General features: G+C 42.2%; 1 protein-coding gene across 9 annotated transcripts in view; it reads right to left on the bottom strand.

Annotated features, from left to right (window-relative positions):
- Positions 1-22249, bottom strand: part of CALD1 (caldesmon 1) — a 204610-nt gene that overhangs the window by 21009 nt on the left and 161352 nt on the right. For 7 of the 9 annotated variants that reach the window (XM_044946883.1, XM_044946884.1, XM_025291551.2 and 4 more), the window contains 6 exons: positions 20048-20194; positions 15306-16392; positions 14004-14081; positions 7793-7935; positions 2965-3223; positions 179-319 (listed from right to left, as the gene is read on the bottom strand). In XM_044946883.1, the coding sequence (XP_044802818.1) occupies positions 179-319; positions 2965-3223; positions 7793-7935; positions 14004-14081; positions 15306-16392; positions 20048-20194 (1855 nt within the window). The remainder of the gene's footprint in view (positions 1-178; positions 320-2964; positions 3224-7792; positions 7936-14003; positions 14082-15305; positions 16393-20047; positions 20195-22249) is intronic. The other 2 variants (XM_006079868.4, XM_044946885.1) reach the window with 1 other exon arrangement.

The raw sequence follows: 22249 nt of genomic DNA, 5'->3' as shown, positions 1-22249 counted from the left end.
GATTTCTCTCCTATCTGTATCTTGAAAATGAAAAAAAAAAAGCTATGAAATTGCTGACAGAGGGAGCAAAAAGATAAATGGAACAAAAGCTTTGAATAATCAATAACTAAATCAGGGGCTGAAATCATGTTTCTATCATATTTTAGTAAACACAAGAAGGTTTTCTGGGGGAAAATACCTTGAGAGATGAACCTTTAGGAGTGAAACATTTGAAGGGCTTCTTGTCCTCTGATAAACCATCTTCCGGCATCTTCTGGCGTTTCTCAGCAGCTTCCGCCCTTCGCCTTTCAATCTCTTCCTTTAGCCTCCTCTTCTCTTCCTAAGAAAGAGCAAATAACAAGGACGTTAATATCAGCTTCAAGCCAAAAGGAAAGAGTGCTGTAGGGGAATGGTCACAGTCCTAGAAGAGAAAGACCCGGGTTCTAGAAAAGATGCTAGCCCTTCCTTAAGGGTGGCACCAGAGGTTAAGCCTGAGCGCTTGAGTCCAGCTGCTGATGTGCACTCTGGCACTGCCCCTTCCAAACTGTGTGACCTTGGCCATGTTACTTACCTACCCCATGCCTCAGTTTCCTCATCTGTAAAATGGGGATAATAATAGTATCCACCGACTAGGGATTTAACACAGACTAAATGAGAACGCTCAGGTAGAATGCTTAGACTCACGTTCAGCAGGACAATCATCACAGTCACCACCTCGTCAAGTCATCAAACACTGGCCTTTCATTTTGTGTATGTAAAATAAGTTATCACTCCTACCTACTTCCTAGGAGAGATACGAAGACAAATGAGATCATCCATATGCTAAGGCACACAGTACTATATTTACTAAATTGTACAAGAGTTGGTTTCTTGCTTGTCCCTTCCTTAGCTGAGTAGATGATGTCTAGATAGCTTGACAAATCTGAAATGGTGTAGATACTGCCCCCTAGTGGTGAAATCACGGATGTTTACAATCCCTCTCTTCAACCCCTCGGTGCCTTCATTCCTGGCTTATAACACTCTGTCTTCTCATCAGGCTGCACGTCCTCTAGGAACAGTTTTCTGACAGATTTATGTAGTCTTTGTAGTTTTCACACTGGATGTTCTCAAGCAGGAACTGGATGTTCATGTGTCAGAGGATGCGGCAGAAAGATCTTGTGTATTGTGGACTGAATATTTGCGCCCCCACCCTCCCCCACCAAATCCCTGTGTTAAAATCCTAACCCCCAGAGTGATGGCATTAGGAGGTGGGAGTTTGGGGGCCATGAGAATGGAACCTAAAAGAGGCTCTAGGGAGCTCTCTCACCCCTTCTGGCCCGTGAGGACACAGCAAGAAGACTGCTATCTGTGAACGGTTGCACCAGACACGGAGTTTGCTGGCATTTCAATCTTGGACTTCGTAGCCTCAGAACTGTGAGACAAACATCTCCTGTATGTCTTATCAGCCACCCAGTCTGCGGCAATTTGTTATAGCGGCCGCCACTAAGACACTGTGCTTGGTAGGAGGTTAGACCAAATCATCTCTGAGGTCCAATCCAGGTCTCAGAGGCCATGTTTCTCCTCTGCTTTCATTGATACTTTGCTCCTCTAGAGAACAGCAGTAACAATAACAGGAATGAACACTATGACTTCCTGAGTGTCTATTATGTACTAGGCACCCTGAATACCATGATTTAATCACCTCCACAATCCTGAAAGTAGATATTTCACAGATAAGGAAAAGAGGTTTCACGGTCTAGTGACTCTCCCAAGGTCCCAGCTTGCCAGTGGCAGAGGGTCTGATTCTAAAACGATCATTCCAATTACCTTCTAACCAAAGGTCGCAGGCTCAAGAAGAGCTGGAGTTGAACGAGACCTTGGAGTAATGTATCCAAACTTTCCACACAGTTTGGGGAATGTTTGTATAGGATCCATGTCAGAAAGTCATCTAAAGTCTTGTTGCATATTCTAAATGATGGGAGATCACAGTGTCTGGAGATTTGTGTGGAAAGCTCTAGGCGGAGTTGGAGAAGCTGGGTCCCAGCAGCAAATCTATCACTTATTATTAGTCAAGTGACTTCGCACAAGTCAGTCAAACTACTTGATTCCCATTTCTTTGTCCATAAAATGAGGATAAATAATGTACCTCAGGATACAAGGAAAAAATGCTCTTTGTAAACTACTGCAATGCTACAGTAGTTGGTTAAACACTTTTTCAATTTTCAAAATTTGCCTTCTTGTAACTTTATCTGTCATTTTCAGTTCTGCTTAAGAAGATGGAACAAATTCATCTGCTCATAATCACTGGGCTCCTGCTACGTGCCTGGCGCTGTGCTGGGTCCTGGGTGTACAGCAATGAACAAAGCAGGTATTGTCCCTGCCTGTGAAAGTCTAGTTACTTACTCTTCCACTTAAAACACCCCCAAAACGATTTTTGGGAAAATCTTCGCTATGAAACCTCTTCAAATATCAAAAAACAACTACCATGTGACTCCTGGTTCTTGTAACTGATCCGCAGACTTTTTCATCCTTCTCTGCTCTCAGTCTTTACTGAGCGACATTTACAGGTTCATGCGTTAAGACAACGAAAAGTGGGACCTCGGGAAAATTACAAAACCTCTCGGTGCCTTAGTTTTCTGATCTGTAAAATGCGGATGAGAAGACTACCTATATCAGAGCGATCTTAGGAGAACTGCATAAATTAATGTGTATAAAAGTTTTAGAACCACACCCAGCACACAGCAAGCTGCTGCTGTTGTTCAGTCGCTAAGTCGACTCAGACTCTTTGTGATCCTAAGGACTGCAGCACTCCAGGCTTCCCAGTCCTTCACTATCTCCCGGAGTTTGCTCAGATTCATGCATTTGTAAGAATTCACGTTCAAAAGGGCAGCAGCAGTTCACCAGGGAAGAAACTATTTTCCAGGGTCAGAATGTTCACAGGGAGACGCGTACTCGTGAGCTTGGGTAAGTGAAGGCGCGAGACCACCGCGCTGCGCCCCGCCTTACCTCCTCTCTCACTTTTCGCTCTGCTTCCTCCTGCTTCTTCCGCTGCTCCTCCTCCTCCAGGACTTTCCTTCGCTCCTCCCTCTTCTTCTTCAGCTCCTCCAGCTCCAAGGCCGCCTCCTGCTGCTTCTGCTTGAGCTTCTCGAACTCCTCACTCTCCGTCTCCCCACGGCGGCGGCGCAGCTCCTCCAGCCGTTTGCCAGCTTCCACCTGGGAAGTGCCTTCAGCCTCCTTGGCCTCGCTGACCCTCCCTCCAGCGCGGCTGCAAAGGAGTGGGACACTCGTCTGCCTTGCAGCCTATCCTCACCGCCCCTGGAAGCAGGGGAGGTCGGTCTGCAGGCCTTGCATCCCACAAGGAAATCTCCACTGCCCTCACTGGACAGCGGATCCTCACGGTTAAGTTGGGGTCCATCTGGAATTCCCAGGTCTGAATCCGAATCCCCTCTCTGCCACTTACCCTGGGTTTCCTAGGTTGTACAATGGAAGCAAACAGGCACTGTTGGTGGGGCTGTAAATTGGTACAACCACTAGGGAAAACAGTATGGAGATTCCTCAAAAAATTAAAAGTAGAACTGCCACATGATGCAGGAATTCCACTTCTGGGTATTTATCCAAAGAAAATGAAAACACTAATTCAAAAAGATACACACAACGCCCATGGTCATGTGGCATCATTTACAATAGCCAAGATATGGAAACAGCCTAAGTGCCCATTGGTGGATGAACGTATTACAAAAATGTAAAAGTACATACAATGGAATATTATTGAGCCACAAAAATGGAAGAAATCTTATATAAATACTCATTAACAGGTAGTGAGGGCATTCTTAACTATATCTAAACATAGGTGGCCCATTTCTGACACTTTTGTAACAGATGAATTACCATGGTCTAGTATCATTTATTCCATGTAGAGAATAGCACTGGTGTTTCTAGTAATGAAGCAAGAGGAGGAACGGAAAAGGAGGTCAAGATTACATAGTTACCGATACTGATTTTTTGCATGCATCTCATGCTTTTAAAATAGTGAGATTGTTCTGAATAAACTATGTCCTTTAGTACTATGCTTTTCAAGCTGCATTTTGTAAAGTCTATTTAGTGGACTTTAATTAGCATTTAAAAGAACCAAGGAGAAAACATCAGAGGGTATTGCATGGAACAAGGGAAATGACCTTTTCTTGACATTCTTGTTTCAGTTATAAATACATATGTAGATGTGTACCGGGATATGATGTAAAATTTATATCTTACTAGGAGTTGAGGTTAAAAAGTTAAAAAATATCATTTTAGGTTCTTGATAGCTAAAGGTCAACTCTTATTTTTAACTCAGTCAAGGTTGCTGCTGCTGCTGCTAAGTCGCTTCAGTCGTGTCCGACTCTGTGCGACCCCACAGACGGCAGCCCACCAGGCTCCCCCGTCCCTGGGATTCTCCAGACAAGAACACTGGAGTGGGTTGCCATTTCCTTCTCCAATGCATGAAAGTGAAAAGTGAAAGTCAAGTTGCTCAGTCGTGTCCGACTCTTAGCGACCCCATGGTTAGGGGACCCCTTAAGACTTGATATTGCTCTTTCAAAGTCTTAAATGTCCATAGGCCTGTGACTCCAGAGAGGAACCCTCTCCTTTCAGTTAAAGTCTCTCCATCTTCAGAGAGTTGGTTCTTCCTGTTCATGGTGTTTTGTTTGGTAGGACTGCTAACACATGCCGATAGAAACTTTTCTGGACTCCACTAGGTGTCGCTCAATCTTCATTTTGGACATTCAGATGCCCATCATTAGGGACTTGTTAAATCAGTCATGACCCATCCACCCAGTAGAACACTCTAACATTAACTGTAGGCTTATACTCACTGGTGCAGAAAGCTAGCAAAAAGATACACTGTTATGCTCAGTGAAAGAATCACTTTAAAACAGAGATTTATAATTATACACATATATACATCTATGTCTGTTTTGAATGTATACACATAAAGAGTATCTGGGGAAAATGTTACTGGTGGTTTCCTTAGGTGATGGGTGCTTAACTTGCTCCTGAATTGAGATTTTCATGTCATATTTTAGAGAAAACATCTAGCTATAAGAAAATGGGTCTGTCAAAGGGAAAAGTAATTAAATCAACAAAAGGAGCTAGGCTCAAAACAAGAACAAGAATTTTGACCGCATTCCATCTGCTCAGATGTGCTGGGATGGCCTGAGCATTAGGGTACCACTAATATGGAAATTTCTTCCAGAAGGTTCTCTTTCTGTGGCTTTGCTAGGTGAAAGTCGAGATGAATATAGACCTTTCACTATGAACACAGCTAGTTTTCAGTTAGACTAATAGGTACTAAGCTAATCCAAATAGAGGCTCTCACTCCTCCCCAGCTCCCCTCACTGTATAACTATTTGGAGCAAAGTGAGGTGTCTCTGCTTCTACAGGGATCAATTTCTAATTGAAACTACAACTAACGTACGTTGGCAGCTAAATTAAAAACTAATAATATGGTAGCAGTTTGTTTCGTTTTCTTCTGTCAAAACATAGCAAAATTAAAGCAAGAGTCCCAATTATGAGTTCTCAGTCCTCGGTCTGTTGCCGTCTCTTGTGACTTATCTTTTTGAGTTACCCAGTTTTCTGGATTTCCAAACAATGGGCATGTTAATTGTCAATTTGAGTTTTGACTAAAACTGGTTGAGAAGCTTGCTACTTATTAACCAAACTTCTTTCTACTGACAGATTTTTAAAGTTATTTCTCTTAATAAAATTGTACTTGTACCTACAGCACATATTTTAAACTATCAAGTAATCGTTGTTGCTGTTCAGTCACTAAGGTGTGTCTGACAATTGTAACCCCATGGACTGCAGCACGCCAGGTTCCCCATCCTTCACCATCTCCGGGAGTTTGCTCAGACACATGTCCATTGAATTGATGATGCCATCCAACCATCTCATCCTCAGTCACCCCCTTCTTCTCTTGCCCTTAATCTTTCCCAGGATCAGGGTCTTATCTAAGTAATTAAACAATAATATTTTTAGGTAATATTCTTTGAACACTTTTCATGAACTTGACACTGTTCTAGGGCTCTAACACATTAAAGGGCTGGCACTTCAGCAAGCTCTGCACTCAGCTTACCAGCCTGAATCAGCTTGATTTCTAGATTTTCTATGAATTCCTAATAAACATAATTGTTACATTTACATTCTTGCCAATCCCAAGTAACATCTATAGGTTCTTCCCTTCTCATTCCTTCACACTTTATTTAGGCTTTGAATACACATCTTTTCTTCCATGTACTTTCAGCTCTCTTTTGTAAAACTGTGACTAGATTTTTGCTCAAGTTTTTGTGTAGAAAAATTGTGTGCATAACTATATTTACCTAATACTTTAGCATCTTAAAGCGGCTAGAAATGTCTATCTCTCATAGTTCTGCTTGCTTCTGAGTGTTACCCATGCTTTGGTGTTAGGGGCAGTCTGACTTCTATACAACACCTGCTCGGAACTTTCTTATTTGAAGTGTTCCAAAAAACAGGGTCTACAGGCAAGGCGGCCGCCAAAGAACAACCCTCTGGGAATCCACATTACAGGGACCCCACTCTTTTCCAGAATGTTTGGCACAGCAGCCAGTGACATAACAGAGACTGCAATTTGGCACCAGCAGTTGGAGCGAGTGTGTGTAGGAAAGGGGCACAGAGAGTCAAGTAGCCAGGTGTCCATGGCAGGCTTCTGTAACTTGAGTTCTTCTACAAAGCTGGGGTGGGTTGGGGTAGGGGGAATCTCCATATTCAACCTAGAAGTGAGGATTTGCCTGCATATACTTGATCCCTGGGTCAGGAAGATTCCCTGGAGGAGGGCATGGCAACCCACTCCAGTATCCTTGCCTGGACAATTCCATGGACAGGGGAGCCTGGTGGGCTACAGTCCATGGGGTTGTGAAGAGTCGGACAGGACTAAAGCAACTTAGCATGCACGCACTTGTCTATCTGTCCTAAACTTAATCGCCCAGATCTATTCAATGTGATGGGAGAGGGGATGAAAAAGGGGAATCTGAAGCTCTGCAAGAGGGTTTTCCAAACTGGAGCATTAGTTGCTCACCCTCTTCCTCCCTCTTAGAGATTCTCCAAGGCAAAATAACATCAAAGGCTCTCTAAGTCCTGCGGTAAAGAGACGTAACTTATTTAGTTTAACTCTGATGCTGGGAGGGATTGGGGGCAGGAGGAGAAGGGGACGACAGAGGATGAGATGGCTGGATGGCATCACAGACTTGATGGACGTGAGTTTGAGTGAACTCCGGGAGATGGTGATGGACAGGGAGGCCTGGCGTGCTGCGATTCACGGGGTCGCAAAGAGTCGGACACAACTGAGTGACTGAACTGAACTGAACTGACTGAATGTTTCCAAAGTATCTGGCCACAGGGCAATCTTCCTTTTCTGCAACAATTTATTTACAATGTTTAGAAAATACATTCTTGAAAATGGTATTGAGAAATTTCTTTTATGAAGTCTGCTGGACCCTACAGAGAATGAATCAATGACATGAACTCCGGTGATAATGTTTTCTAATAAGCTGATCTTACGTGAATGTATTAGGTCAGTGAACAAAAACATAGATACCAAGCAGGATTGATCTGCCTTGTCAAATAATGGGAAAAGCAGATCAAACCTTGTCTGAGCAGGGCTTGCTGTTCTGTTAGTGATTGATAGCCTGATCTGCTGACGGAGTATCTCTAAGACAATGGCCAGTGACCTCACAACAAAAGTATGTTTTGCCTGTTAGCACGTTTCTGTCTGGAGTCACAGGGTAGGGAGACTGACTTTTTTTTTTTTCACACATGAGCACAGTCACTGTTAACTTCTTACCTGAAAGTATTCTCAGTGTGTTTAAGTTTGTGGGTCATGAATTCTCCATTCTGAGACTTCACTTCTGTAAATCCCTTCTTTGCATCCAAGAAGCTCTTAACGTCTTTGCTTTCTTTGTCCTTTTTAGTCTTCTCATCTTTGAGCTAACCAATGGTACATATCAGGAAGAAACATAACGATAAAAATCTTATTAGGTTTCGGTTGGTATCACCAAATAAAACCCAACATTGTTAGGAAGCCAGAAAACTGAGAAGTAAAACAAACCACTGGAGAATGATGTGGTAGACCTGGAATCAGAGGAAATTCTTGGAGCATGAGCTATGGTCCTCCAGCTTCTGAGCAAAGACCCTGACCACAATTTTAGGAGGTCAGGATCATCCCTTATTTCACTGAGGTTTTATTTTCAAAAGTGACGGAGGTGTTACCATTTGGAAACCATTATGTTATGGAAACTCCACATGAGAGGCGTTGTTTTCAGTTCCCACCGGGAAGAGCAATTATTAGTGTGGCCTTGATGGGAGAATGGCCAAGTTACTTGGACAGGTTTCTTCTTGGATGACGGGTGCTTCTTTGAGAAGGACTTGAATGTGTTGAGGAGGAAATAAGAAACCTACTGAGTTAGCCAGATCTGTCAAGTCAGTCTTGGCAGATGTCAGAGGAAGACCACCCTAGTATTTTAATCAAATGAATAACTAGGATCTTCAGGATAGAAGACATAATAACCCTAACTTTAGAGGGATGACACAGAGACCTGTGGGGCCATGTCTGTAGTAATCTAAAGCATTAAAGATAGAACGCAAAGGAAAAATTCCAGGGCTGACCTTGACTTCCATTGAAGGTGATAATTTAGTCTCTGAAAGTGGCTTTGCGATTGTTGTGGGAGACAGAGGAAGGTGGTACATGGAGAGCAGGTATTAGCTCTAATTTTTTGTGTGCACGTGTAGGCTTTGTGTTACAAGTTCCTCACAGTGAGACAGATTGTTTAAAAGTATACTGAATTTGCATAGCTTTTGGGGGGGAGGTAAAGGAGTTCAAATTACCTTTATCATCTCACCTATTCTTAAAAAATGAGTGTGAGAACAGGTGAGGTTCATTATTGCTCATTTGAAGACAAACAGTGACAAAGCACTAACATTCTAAAGAGACCAAAGGGGAAGGGTTTGGGTGTAAGAACTCAGGGCTCCAGGGGCTGCCAAGAATGGTCCCACCCCTTACCTGATCACTCACCTCTTTGCAGTTGTTATGCTTCCGATACCTAACCCCCACCAAAGTGCATGTTTTACTAAGGATTTTTTTTTTGTTCTTTACTGATGAGTCTTCAGTAGTCCTTTGCCTGATTGCTTTTGCTGAGTATTATTTGATTAAATTACTGTCGATGGACTATTCACTACCACGGTGCCCTAGCTAGTTAAGACTTTTAATTTTTATCCAAGTGGCATATATCTAGGACATCCCTTGGACTTGCTGGAGAGGAAGGCTGTTATTTTGCTATTCTTTCTGAGTGCTTTGTCTGAAAGTCAGGAAATCTGAGTTTTAGTTTTAGTGTTGTCAACAATCTAACTGTTACTTTAAGTCACCTAACATCTCTGGAATGCTGGTTCCGTGTGCATGAAAAGAGAGGGTTGGGGTAGATGATCCCTTCCTAATCCTTCATCCTGTGCCTTCCCTCTTGGCTCCAGATTTGTGCTGAGAGGCTCAGAGAAGAGAAGGAAGCTCCTGGTCTGTCCCGCAGCTTTAATTCGACTGTCCTTGCCTGGTGGTAAATCAGTATTTATTGGGCAGGCAGGAGCAAGCCAAGGTCTCTTTTCATTCTGACCTACCATTGTTGGGAATAGCCCCAGAAACTATGGATGGGAGTTTATATCCTGGTTAAGAAGTATCTGGGGATACACATTTAAGGGTGAGGGGGGTCCCCTTGCAGTGAACCCATGAAAGAAACTGTGAGTCACACCTTACAGTTTGTGGAGCACTATACGAAGAGAAACTCATTTCTCCTATTTTGGAGTCAGAGATATTTCCAGTCTCCCCAAATGCATTATCTAATTTACTGACCAAAAATGTGTGTAAAATAGATTTATAAAACCATACATGTCTAACTTGTATGGTCTCTCTAACTTTTGAGAGAGACTCAAAAAGTTGTGAACAAGTCTAACTATACAAGTTCTTCCTGTATTGGCAAAGTTGTGGTAGACGGTATGCTTATATTCTCTTTGGAAGACTTAAAAAAATTCCCAAACAAATAATGATAATTTAATGCTGACTGCAAATTATTTTTTCTTTCTGGGAAATGAATAAATAAATTCCGTAACACTTTAAGGAGCACAGTGGGTTGGCTTCTATAGCAGATTCAGCCTAAGCTAATGGGATATTCTGAGCCCACTGGGAAAAGTATTAGAGCCTCTAGATCAAAATGTTAACAAGAAGAGAATCTGTGCTGATGGATTAATACAGGGCCATGTATTCTGAGTAGGAAATGGCAATCTGCTCCAGCATTCTCACCTGGGAAATCCCATGGATAGAGGATCCTGGTAGGCTAGTCTGTGCATGTTAAGTTGCTCCAGTCACGTCTGACCCTGTTGCAGTAGCCCGCCAAGCTCCTCTGTCCATGGGGTTATCCCAGGCAAGAATACTGGAGTGGATTGCCATGCCCTACTCCAAGGGATCTTCCCGACCCAGGGATTGAACCCATGTCTCTTGCATTTCCTGCATTGACAGGCACGTTGTTTACCACTAGTCCACCTGGGAAGCCTGGGCTACAATCCACAGGGTCACAAAGAGTTGGACACAACTGGGTATAGCACAGCCAAAAAAAAAAAAAAAAAAAGTGATCAGTGGGGTAACACATGGGTGTATGTGTGTAGGGGTAGGAATTCCAGTGACATACTCTTGTGCCAGAGAGACATTCAAAAAGTTGTGAACAAGTCTAAAAGGACTGAGACACCAGTTTCTCTGTTGTACTGCTTTGTATCATTTGATTCCAGAAGAATGATAAGAACCGGTGCAAGTTACACTTTTTCAGACTAAGTTGAACATACTTTTGTTAGATTCAGAAGCCTCAATTCCTGTTCCAGGCCCAATGTCTATCATATGAATGGCCCTGTCCATGGACAACATGGACTTCCCTGGGGGAGCTGAGGCTCTCTACCCAGACCCACAGAGTCAGAGTCTGTGTTTCATAAGATCCCAGGTGACCAGCATGTACCCTGATGTTCAGTGAGAGGCTCTGGCCTATGTGATATGAATATTAGTTTCATTATTATATGAACAGCTCTGCTGGAAACTGTTTTCCTATTAGAGGCCAGAACAAAAAACAAGCTCTGGGGTGAAGAACTAAAAGGAGGCATTTTACAGGGAGGCATTTTATATTCAATATCCTATGATAAACCATAATGGAAAAGAATGTAGATAAAAAAAGAATATATGTATATGTATAAAGGGCTTCCCAGGTGGCTTAGTGGGTAAAGAATCCGCCTGCCAATGCATGAGACACAAGAGATGTGGGTTCGATGCTTGGGTTGGCAAGATTACCCTGGAGTAGGAAATGGCAACCCATTCCAGTATTCTTGCCTGGCAAATCCCATGGGCAGAGGAGCATGGTGTGCTACAGTCGATGGGGGCGCAGAGAGTCGGACACAACTGAGCATGAACTCATGCACACATGCAATATATGTATAACTGAATCACTTGCTGTACAGCATAAACACAACACTGTACTTCAACAAAAATTTTTAAAAAATTAAAAGAAGGCATTTTATAGTTGGGGAAAAGAAAAAGTTAAATTACGTTTCAGGGTTACTGGTCATTTGTGATTCACTGCCGCAAACAGTTAAACTGCAGTGGGAGAAAGAAGGTTTTGTGTAAGGTACTGGAGTGACTTCTGGAAATGTAGCTCACCTGATGTTTGCGTTTCCTTTTCGTGCCAACTCCATGAAAGGAAAGACTTTTGTTGAGAGTAGAGAACAAAAAGCGGGATGGGGGTAGAAGGAGGGCATTTAAAATGGCCACATCACGTAAACTATGATTTAAAGTTATCTAAGTGGAGTAGCTACACAAACAGGTGGAGAGGGGGAAAACCTAGTTATTCAACTAGTAATTTATGTATGCAATGTTAAAACAGGAATGGCAGTTTTTGTTTTTTCTCCCCAAAGCTTGGGTTAAGGAACTAATCTGTTCTTGTGACAAAAAGAGGCCAAGTTTTGGGACACTGGAATGTGCTGGAGGGCAGATTGAGAAAGGGGCAGGACTGAAATCATCGAACCACAGCCACCGTTGAACTGGGGGCCTTATCTGAAAAGAGGCTAAAGGATGATAGGATGGCTGCTGGTGAGCTCCTTCTCGTTCACAGACACAAAACGTGGACACAGAATGCCTTGGTCATTAAAAACAATCCACATCTGACTGAACTGAATGAAATGGAGCATTCATAGAGTCATTCCGCCTCTCCTGCTCCACAGAAACGTAATCACCAAGCTATGATTTCATGCCCTCTTCCTCCTGTACTTAAAGATATTCCCCCCAAGAAGTTTCTGTATAGCAGAGGGAGCTCAGCTCTCTGATGACCTGCATGGGTGGGATGGGTGGTTGGGGGGAGACTCGAGAGGGAGTGGGTATGTGTATATACATAGCTGATTTCATGCCATTGCACAGCAGAGACCAATACAGTGCTGTAAAGCAATTATACTCCAATTAAAAAATAAGTTCAAGATATTCCCCCCCACAAAATGCTAGCTTTAGAGATGAAGCTAAATAATAATATATGTGGGATATATAAATATATATGTGGGAAGCGAAATAAATAATATATGTGGGATAGTTCTGAGTTTAGTCCCAGAGTCATGTTCATTTTTTTGGAAATGAATTTGTAGTTGTTTTTCTGTTACAGAATGAGAACAGTTGTTTCCCAACATGTTCAACAAATTTCTCAGCAGCCTCATCAGAGCCAAATTTAGTTTTCTAGTTTTTAGCATTCATGCTTTCTCCTGCTTTTAACTGGGCAGTGTTCACATTTGGTTTTTACTCCCAAGCCACCACAAGTTCGACTAGAAAATGGGAGGAACACATACCAAAAACAAAATAAATATAACATGAACTAGAGTTCTTTTTACATGAATCTTAGGAAAAAAAGGTTTAAGAAAATAATCATTCTCCTATTAAATCTCATGTATTTGCTAAATATAGATTTGTCTGTGTCTTATTCTGTGCTATAATGGGCAGAAAAATGTAGCAAGAGTCCATCTGAGTTGGAGCTCAATAACTACAATTCAGTCCCACAGGCAGAGTACTTCAAATCTTATGTTTGGTAATTTAGTTTTACCATGATCAAGTACTTTGAGCTTATTAAATACTATCATCATTTTTAGGATTGATTGGAGCTAACATAAGCATGATGGTTAAAACAAGATCAGGCTTTCTTTCTTTCTCCTTTCTTTTTTAAGCTGTGCTATGTGGCATGCAGGATCTTAGTTCCCCAACTAGGGATCAAACCAGTGCTCCCTGCATTGAGAGCGAAGAGTCTTAACCACTGGATGGCCACGGAAGTCCTGAGGTCAGGCTTTCTGATGTGGCATTTTGATTATGTCGGGACATAATGACATGCTCTCTGCAGCAGCCTCTGGTCCACTGACTTGTTTACTACTTACCTACAGTCAAACACCCTGGCACCAGCTCCTGTGTGTGCCTCAGAAATGCAATGCAGAACACTGTGCCAAGCTTTTCTTTTGAAAACCAAATATCATCTTCAGTTCATCAGATTTTCTACTGAGAGGTGTGGGAGTGTTTTCCCTTGGAAAAGTTAAATCATTAATCAAAGCCAGTTGGAAATATTTCATGATTGAAATGAAAGTAGGATGGCTCAAAGAAAAAAAAAATAGCTTTTTTTGAGGACAGTAGAAAGCAGGAAAGGTTGATCAGAGAAGTGTTTTTCAAGCTTTCTGACTGTGACCCATAGTAGAAAAGACAATTTATATCACAATGCAATACTTAGTGGCCACGATGTCCTCTGATATTTTCTACTCTACTTCATTTTAAAAAAATGCAGATTGACATTTTAAACTAGTTTTGCTTTAAATTGATTTCACCATTCAATGGATCATGAGCCATGGCTTGAAAAATACTGGGTTAGAGGTTACAGTTTAGAGATCATCTGACCTGAAACGTCATGGAACACTGCTCTCTGTGCTTTATGACTAGGTTCCTTCTCAGTGATATTTACCTCTTCTTTTTTGAAGGCAGCCTTGTCTTCTTGGGACTTTTCTCTTTTAGCTGGCACTTTAGCCCCCCTTTCTTCTTCCTTTTTATTTTCAAGAATGGTAAGGTCACTTATTTAAAAGCAAGAGTGAGAGGGTGCTCAGGTCACTCTGCATGTGGCGTGAAGTGGCTTCTCTGTGGCTGTACCAATCCTCACATTTCCCCAGTGCCAGTGGTTCTAACAGCAATGTGGGATAGTCTCCTCCCACCAAATCTTTCCTCGTGTGCCTGCCATCGTGCTCGCTGAGGTCCAGCGTGACGTGGTGCTTCTCGTGAGTGTTGAAAACCTCCTGAGTGTTTGGTGCATCTAGTTCCTGATCATCTCTTATGATAGCTGTGTTTATGAGCCCCTTGTAAGAAGCAGAAGTGAAAGATGACTTGAGTGCAATGCAGACTTAGCGACAGAGAGTTCTCTTTGGAAAGCTGAATACACAAGCATCTCTTTTCTTTTCTGGTTAGGTATAGTGCTTTTAATGTAGCCTTGCAGACAGAGAAAAAAAAATGTTTCTTAGATTACAGACACTCCCCCAGCCCCATTCCACTCTTCCTGTGCTACATAAATCTGTATCACCCAGATGGTAAAAGAAGCAGAATGTGTGCTCGTAACTACCAACCAGTTTTAAGTTGATGCTGCCCCAGATGAATGGCTTTCTGCAAGTCTACATTAGGCTCAGGTCTACATGACGGCAAGTCAGGATTCTGACAGTTTTTTAATAAAAGGTCCAAAATGGCTCCTTTCCCTCCTTTATTACCAGTTAATTTCAAGGGGGTTATTTTTGTCTTCTTAAGATATTTCTGACCACGATTCGTCATGTCAGTTTCCCACCCCAACTTTTAGCATCTTTTATTAGATGCCAAACACAATAGATGAGGTGAGGAGTTATGGTCCTCCTGCCTCATGTAGACCTGTGGAGAGAGGTAAGTTGTTAGAAGGAATGAGTTTAGATGCAGGCGCAGAATCATTTCAGTGCAGCACCACCACACTTGTCATCTTTGGGTTAATTCATTTTTTCTGGTATTCATAGCAATCAAGCACAGAGCAATTCACTTCTCTCTGGTTGTATCAGTAAATTTGGTTGGTGGAATATTTAGCCCTCAGTTGATTGCTCTATGCTTGCATATTGCTATGACCTAAAAAAATGAACAGCTTGCCAAACGATTAAGCATGTGGGGCCTTAGGAATGTGGCCTCAGTCCCAAATTTGATGTGCATTACATTTCTCGCAAGTTGCAGGCATCACACACTTGGTGCAAAAGGTTTACTGTACCTGTTTCTTTGGGACAGCTGTATGAGGTTTATCTTCTTGTACTTTCTTTTCATTGACCCCCTTCCCTGCTGTTTTCTCCTCTACCTTTTCCCCTTTAATCTTTTTCTCTTGCATTTGCCCCTTTTTCTCTTCTAGTTGCTTCTTACGTTTTTGCTCTTCTATCTTAGCTCTCTCTTCTTCCTCTGCCTTTGCCCTCTGCCTCTCCTCTTCTGCCTTTCTCTCCTGCTCCTTGATCCTCTGCCTCTCCTCTTCTGCCTTTCTCTCCTGCTCCTTGATCCTCTGCCTCTCCTCTTCTGCCTTTCTCTCCTGCTCCTTGATCCTCTGCCTCTCCTCTTCTGCCTTTCTCTCCTCCTCCTTGATCCTCTCCCTCTCCTCTGCCTCCTGTCTTTCTCTCTCTTGGGCAGCTGCTTTTTCTTCTGCTTCCTTTTTTGCTTTCTCCTCTGCTATTTTTCGGTCTTGCTCAGCTTTAATTCTTTCTCTTTCTTCTGCTTCCAACCTGGCCCTTTCTGCCTCAGCTCTTTCCCTGGCTTCCTCTTCCATCTTTTCATTCTGGAGAATCTCATCTGAGCCCCTTTCCCCCTCCTCCTCGGTCTTAGGCTCATCTGCACTGATCTGCCCATTTTTCAGTGGCATTACTGTTTCCTGCTGGGTGTCTGCTGTTTTCTCTTCTACCACCACCTCTACCTGATTTTCTTCAATGCTCCCTGGCTTTGGCTTCTCTTCTTCTTCTTCCTCCTTTTCTTTCTCTTCTTTCTTTTTCTCTTCCGCTTCCATCCAATCATTCTTCTGGTGTGACTCGGTGACTATTTCCGTTTCCTCCAGCTCCTGCCTTTCCTGGCAACTTTCACTTTTTCCTTCCTTCTCTGCCGTTTCATTGTCTGTTGTGTTGTTTTGCATTCTTCTGCTGGAGAGCGACAAACTTGCATCTGTTATTGTTGGGTCAAACTCCTTCTGTCGTTCCAGGGCTTCCTGGAGGCGCTTTTGGCGTCTTTCCTCCCGCCGAGCCAGTCGCTCCAGGAGAGCAGCCTCATCATCACCCTCCGCCTGAGTGTTGGTGGTGGTTGTCTTGACCTCCTCGTCAGGCACACTGGACAACAGAAATGACACCAAGGACAGCTTGCTGATTAATTGGTCAGCTGGATTCATGTACTGTGCCACATGGGAACTACAGCAGATACATAGAGAAATATATATACACACACTCCCCATTTATAACCCCATATTAGTACATTCCTGCCTGGCTTTCAATGACAGCATATGCAAACCTTTGTCCATGGTCTTTCTCTGGCCATGGTGAGTCTATTCTGTAAACAGAAGAGCTGAGCATTAATGCCCCCTGGGCACTGTGCCTCTAGCAAAAATTGATGAGCATTAGTGAATAAATACCTCAGCTCCCTTCACCTTTGGAATCAGATAGCTCCAAGGTACCTGCACCACACTAGATCTTAGAGCTCCCAGTGGAGTTGAGCTCCAGATACTCACAGTGGTAATTTGCTCAGAAAGAAAACCTTTATTTGGTTGCGTTGCCTTCTCTGCCTCACTTTCCCACACTGCTACCAGCTTTTCCTAGGATCACTTTAAAAATAAACTGCACTTAAATCTTTGCTTCAGAATCTGATTCTTGGAGAACTCAAATTAAGACAAGAACCAAACTGAAGAAACAAATTCCTCTCATATCATATAGTGTTCCCACATGTTGCAAAGTCATCTGGAATTCCTGATCTGGATTTCTGGAACACAAAGTACTTTGAGAGGAAGGGAGTGTATGTATTAATAATAGTGCACAGATGCTATATTCAGGCTAATAACCCCCACGGTGGGGACATCCAACTGTCCACCGCAATTCATGCTCCTCCTTCCTTAGTCACGGGGAAGTCATTGCCCACCAAGTCATTGCCTAATCCTCCCTTCTTCCCTGCACCTGGGTGGGGCCACATGACCAATAATTCCAATGAAGTATGAGTAGAAGTGTGATGTCCAGGCCAGGACAAATAAGAAGCAGAGGTACATTCTCTTCCTTTTCAATCTCTGTCTGCTGGCTAGATCAGAGGACTCCAAAGCCCCTGAGGTTGATAGACTCACAAGAGGACAGAAGATAGGGGGCAAGTTCTACCAATCAGAAATACCCAGTTTGGGAATTCATTGTTAAAGCAGCTGATGCTGCCCTAACTAATATATACATAATATACCATCTATATTCTTTGTCAAGATTTCCATGAGGAAAGGGTCTCTTGCCCTTCTTTTCTAGAGTAGACAAAGAACAGTTAGATTTGATGTTTATAAAATAAGAAGAGAAACTCTCTAAAATCCAAACGGCAGCATGTCCATCACCATGCTCACTACTGTGGGATGCTGGCTGGACACTGCCCAAGCCAGGCGTGTCGGTCTTCACTGCAGGAAACAGCTAGTCATGTGATCCTAGGACTGTGACCAGAGTTGGAAAAGTATGTCTTGCAGTGTTTTGAAACTCCATCAAATTTCATGGTTCATACCAACCTTGGCCCTTTTGAAGTTCAAGTTCACTTAATTTGGAAAAACACACTTCACCTTTAACAATAAGAAATGGCAGAGTAGAGGCTAGATTTCAAACTTTCTCAGCCTTTGCTGTTGCTGTAAGGCATCATGTTGATGAATTAGACACATAAGAGTTAAACTTCTCTGAAAATGCAAATAGTTTAGAATTTAAGGGGGAAAATCTATGTATGTGAGGCATTTGGATCAACTGAATTTAAATAATTTTTAAGAGGTACCCCAAATTCCAAAATGCTAGTTGGCTTAAAGAACTCTTAAGAAATAACAGACTCTACTGAATCTTTTTTTGCTATTTGCTATTTATAAATCAGGATAGCTATTATCAGTAGAAGCTGAGTACCAATTACAGTTGCTTAGCCCCAAGAAGAATACTTATTCTTCATGTCAGAGGTAAATTACATGAATATGAGCTACTAAAAAAAAAAAAAAGAATTTTGTACTCAATCAATAGCATGAAATAACTAGTAATAGTAATTGTGAAAGAAGAGAAATACAAGTAGGAGCAAGATTTTAAAAGCAAGAAAACTACAGGCACTAGTAACTTTTTATGGCATTGTTGATTATTCCCTAATAGCCAGATTCATGGAAGGCCTTAAAATGTAAAATGTTGTATTTAAACTCTTTTTTTCCCATCTCCCTCAGCTCAAAAATGGAAAAGGAAGTGATGACCATACTGCTCTGATTTATAAGATTCTGCTACCATCTTCCTAATAATGGCCAAGATTATTATGTGCATTTTACATGTGTTATCATCTCATTTAAATTTAATGACATGCCTTAAACAAAAGTATAATTTTTATTTCCATTTAACTGAAAAAATAGAGTTAGTGAAGGGAGGGTCAGGTTGGGATTCAAAGCCAGGTGGTGAACCCCAAAGAACAAACCTCAACCTCTTGGCTATACACCCTCCCTAATTAGGAGGTACTTACTGAGGAATGAGGTCTGTTTGTCCACCTAACCAAGAAGCTTCCTGATTGAGTCATCCTGCCAGCATTTTCACAACTGCCTTCAGAAACCTTCTGTGCACCCACTGAAATTCACGTTAAAGAGGTCAGAACTCTTTCCCTTCAGAATTTTCTATATAGATTGAATGAAGGGGATTATCAAATACAGTTTCCTCCCAATATGCACAAAATAAGAGAATCTAAAACCAAAACCAGACAAAAGATCTTATATGATGATTTCATTATATGTAACCGTTCCATAATTTTAAAATAAAATTATCTTTTGCTCCATTCCCCCTCAAACATCCTCATCTTTTCTGTACCTTGGAGCACATACATGACATATACTAACTATTAGCATGATGCACTGTGTGACCTTGTATGTGTGAACTTTTAAAAGTCCCTTTAGAAGAAGTGAGGGCTTCCCTGATGGGTCAGATGGTAAAGAATCTGCCTGCAATGCAGGAGACCCTGGGTCAGGAAGATCCCCTGGAGAAGGGAATGGCAACCCACTCCAGTACTCTTGCCTGGAGAATGCCATGAATAGAGGAGCCTAGCGGGCACAGTCCATGGGGTTGCAAAGAGTCGGACACAACTGAGCAACTAACACACACTTGTTATAAGAAATTGAACTTACTACTAAGAGATCTTGACTTTCCTGATTTCCACCAGGACTGGTATAAGGAAAAATGCAGTACTAAACTCATAAGCTTCTTTGAATAACTACATTAAATCAAACAGGATTCTGCACCTTGCAGAATATTACCGAGAACAGAGAATACTGGGTTAGGGTGTATATTAGGAAGAATAAGACATCTGCAATTCATGCCTACTTTTAGAATTGAAGTATTATCTCTACTACTGGTAGGTGCAGAGGACTATTAAACTAATATATCTTTAGTTCAGAACAGATAACAATACCTTAAAGAATGAACGTAAATAGTTTTCCTTATTTAAGAATATGACCCATGATTTTTAGTAAATAAAAAATTTACTAGATTACAAAGAAAATATCCTTCAATTAGGGTGTGTTTAGGGGACGGGATAGGGGGTGAGAAGAAAGGAGTATTGGTGTCCTGATGTCTAAATCAGATCAACTGTCCAGGCTGGTGAGTTGCCAATAATGGCCGCTCAAGAATTAAACAAGCTAGAAAGAGTGAAAGAGATTGAATTGGGCTGAGAAGGGAGTGCTTCGCCCAACACATTTCTTTCATCAGACTGGCTAAGAAGCGATTGAGAAATGTGCCCTTCCAAAGAGGACAGTACCTGTTCTGGGTATTGACCTCCACCTGGTCGGTCACCTGCCCCAAGGCTTCTTCCTCTTGCTTCTGCCGCAGCCTTTCCTGTCGGGCACGGCGGCGCCGCTCCCGGGCAGCCTCTTCCTCGTCATCGTCATTCCGCTGGTAGGCAATTCTGCAACATTGAAAACACCACCTCTTGAGCCAAATGCCAACCATCATTACCAGCTTCTTGGCAGGATCGACCCTGAACGTGACTACTTACTGAACCACAGAGTTCTAAGAGGACGGTTCTGTTTCTTAACATTTAGAGACCTGATCTGACGAGTTTTTAAACTTTTAAGTATCTGAAAAGCATTAGTCCAACAGCAACAGAGGATAATTGACAATGATCAAATAACAGCTTAGACTGAAAAAATTTATACAACAGCAACTGCCTTTGAAGACTGTGGGTTAGCTTATTTAGATTTCTTTACTAAGCTGATGATTAGTAAAGATTTAGAAGCAGAAATCCAAAGAATTGAACTGAAAGTAATCAAAACACTCGTCGAAAAGATTCAGCATGTTGTATGAATTATTTGTGGATACATTTTCACAAAGGTCAGAAAAGAATCAAGTTATGTTACCAAGCTGGGAATCTGGCATTAACAAGCCAAATAGCTAACTACAAACCAGAGCAGGATATCCTCTTTGCTTGGATTTATTTTTTCCCTTGTAGTTCCTTTTCATGGAAGCAAGGTGTCATTGACAACTGAGAAGAGGCTTCACACTCAGGGCAGTGCCCTCTATGGATATGTGTGTGTGCTCATCGTGACCGACTCTTTGTGACCCCATGGACTGCAACCTGCAAGGCTCCTTTGTCCATGGGGTGCTCCAGGCCAGAATACTGGATTGGTTTGCCATCTCCTCCTGCAGGGGACCTTCCTGACCCAGGGATCCAACCTGCATCTCTTATGTCTCCTGCATTGCAGGTGGATTCTCTATCACTGAGCCACTGGCAGTGCCCTCGATGGCCCTCTCCTTTGTTCTAAAACTGCCTTAGGGTTCCACCACCCTCACACTGGGCACCTCACGGGAGCCTACAGGTTTGTATTTAGATACAACCTGTGGGCTAAGGTGTGCTGCACTCCATGGGATCACAAAGAGTCCGACACAACTTAGAGACTGAACAACAGGAGCAACAACAGCAAGTAGAAGAGGTGGAGAGGGTTTCACAGGCATATGTGATATATAGCTTCCTGGTTTAATCTGAAGCAAAGAGCTATTTAGGGAAGTTATACAATCGGAATCACTAGTTAGATATGTTTCCTCTAATATTTACTCCCAAGTGATGAGTTGGAGCTGGAGTGCTGCAGATGCCCAGACTCAAAAGGAGAGGGCCTACATGGTTAGCCTGGTTGTTCTGGAGGGAGGGCTATGGCTGAGATACAGAGCACTGGGAAGGCACGGCAGTGCTGGGTGACCTGATGGTTCCATGGGTTGGGATGCAGCTGCGCTGTGCACCAGACTGCTTTTTACACTGGAGTTCACGTGTTTTTTTTTAAACAGTGTTACTTACATATCTACAAATAGAAATGCAGATATGTAAACATGACATGTCTATCAATCATGACTAAGCTAAAATAATTTACAAATGAAATCATACAATTTATACCAACAAAACAAACCTAACAGGGCAGATGAAGTTTGCTCCTGTTGGATTTACAAACTAGGTATTTTTAGATCCAGTACTTTATCTTTTGACTTCAATAATACAAATGCTATGAATGTTTTTGGACCTAGGTATCTTACAAAATAAGATGAACAGTTCTGAAGGTTGGTTGGTTTGCTCTTTGCTACTTAAGAAACTCTGACTTCATACTTGCTAAAATGTGCTGGTGTGCAAAATTCAAATGCCAATATAAATAAACTGTCACTTAGTAATTCTATAAAGCTGACTGGTTTATTTCCACAAATATGGAGTGAAGGGTAGTGTGATACAGTTAAAGGATAACTAGATTAATATTCAGAAAACCTGGTTTCTACAACTGGTCTCTCCCTAGCTCGCAGCTCTTTGATTAACCTGTGTTACACTGCCTTGTCTGGAAGTGGGTGATAATCAAAAGAAATCATGGGTGTGTTGTGGTAAGGCGAGCTACAGTGTAGTATTTTGTTGTTAATAGGAAAGTGCAGTGGAGGAGCTGCTTTGTGAGGAAAGATGAGTTCAATTTTAGACTTGTTGAATTCGAGC

Source organism: Bubalus bubalis, chromosome 8 (assembly GCF_019923935.1).
Source record: "Bubalus bubalis isolate 160015118507 breed Murrah chromosome 8, NDDB_SH_1, whole genome shotgun sequence".
Taxonomy (NCBI): domain Eukaryota; kingdom Metazoa; phylum Chordata; class Mammalia; order Artiodactyla; family Bovidae; genus Bubalus; species Bubalus bubalis.
Note: the sequence above shows the minus strand (reverse complement) of the source record. Positions and strands in the feature narration are given on the sequence as shown.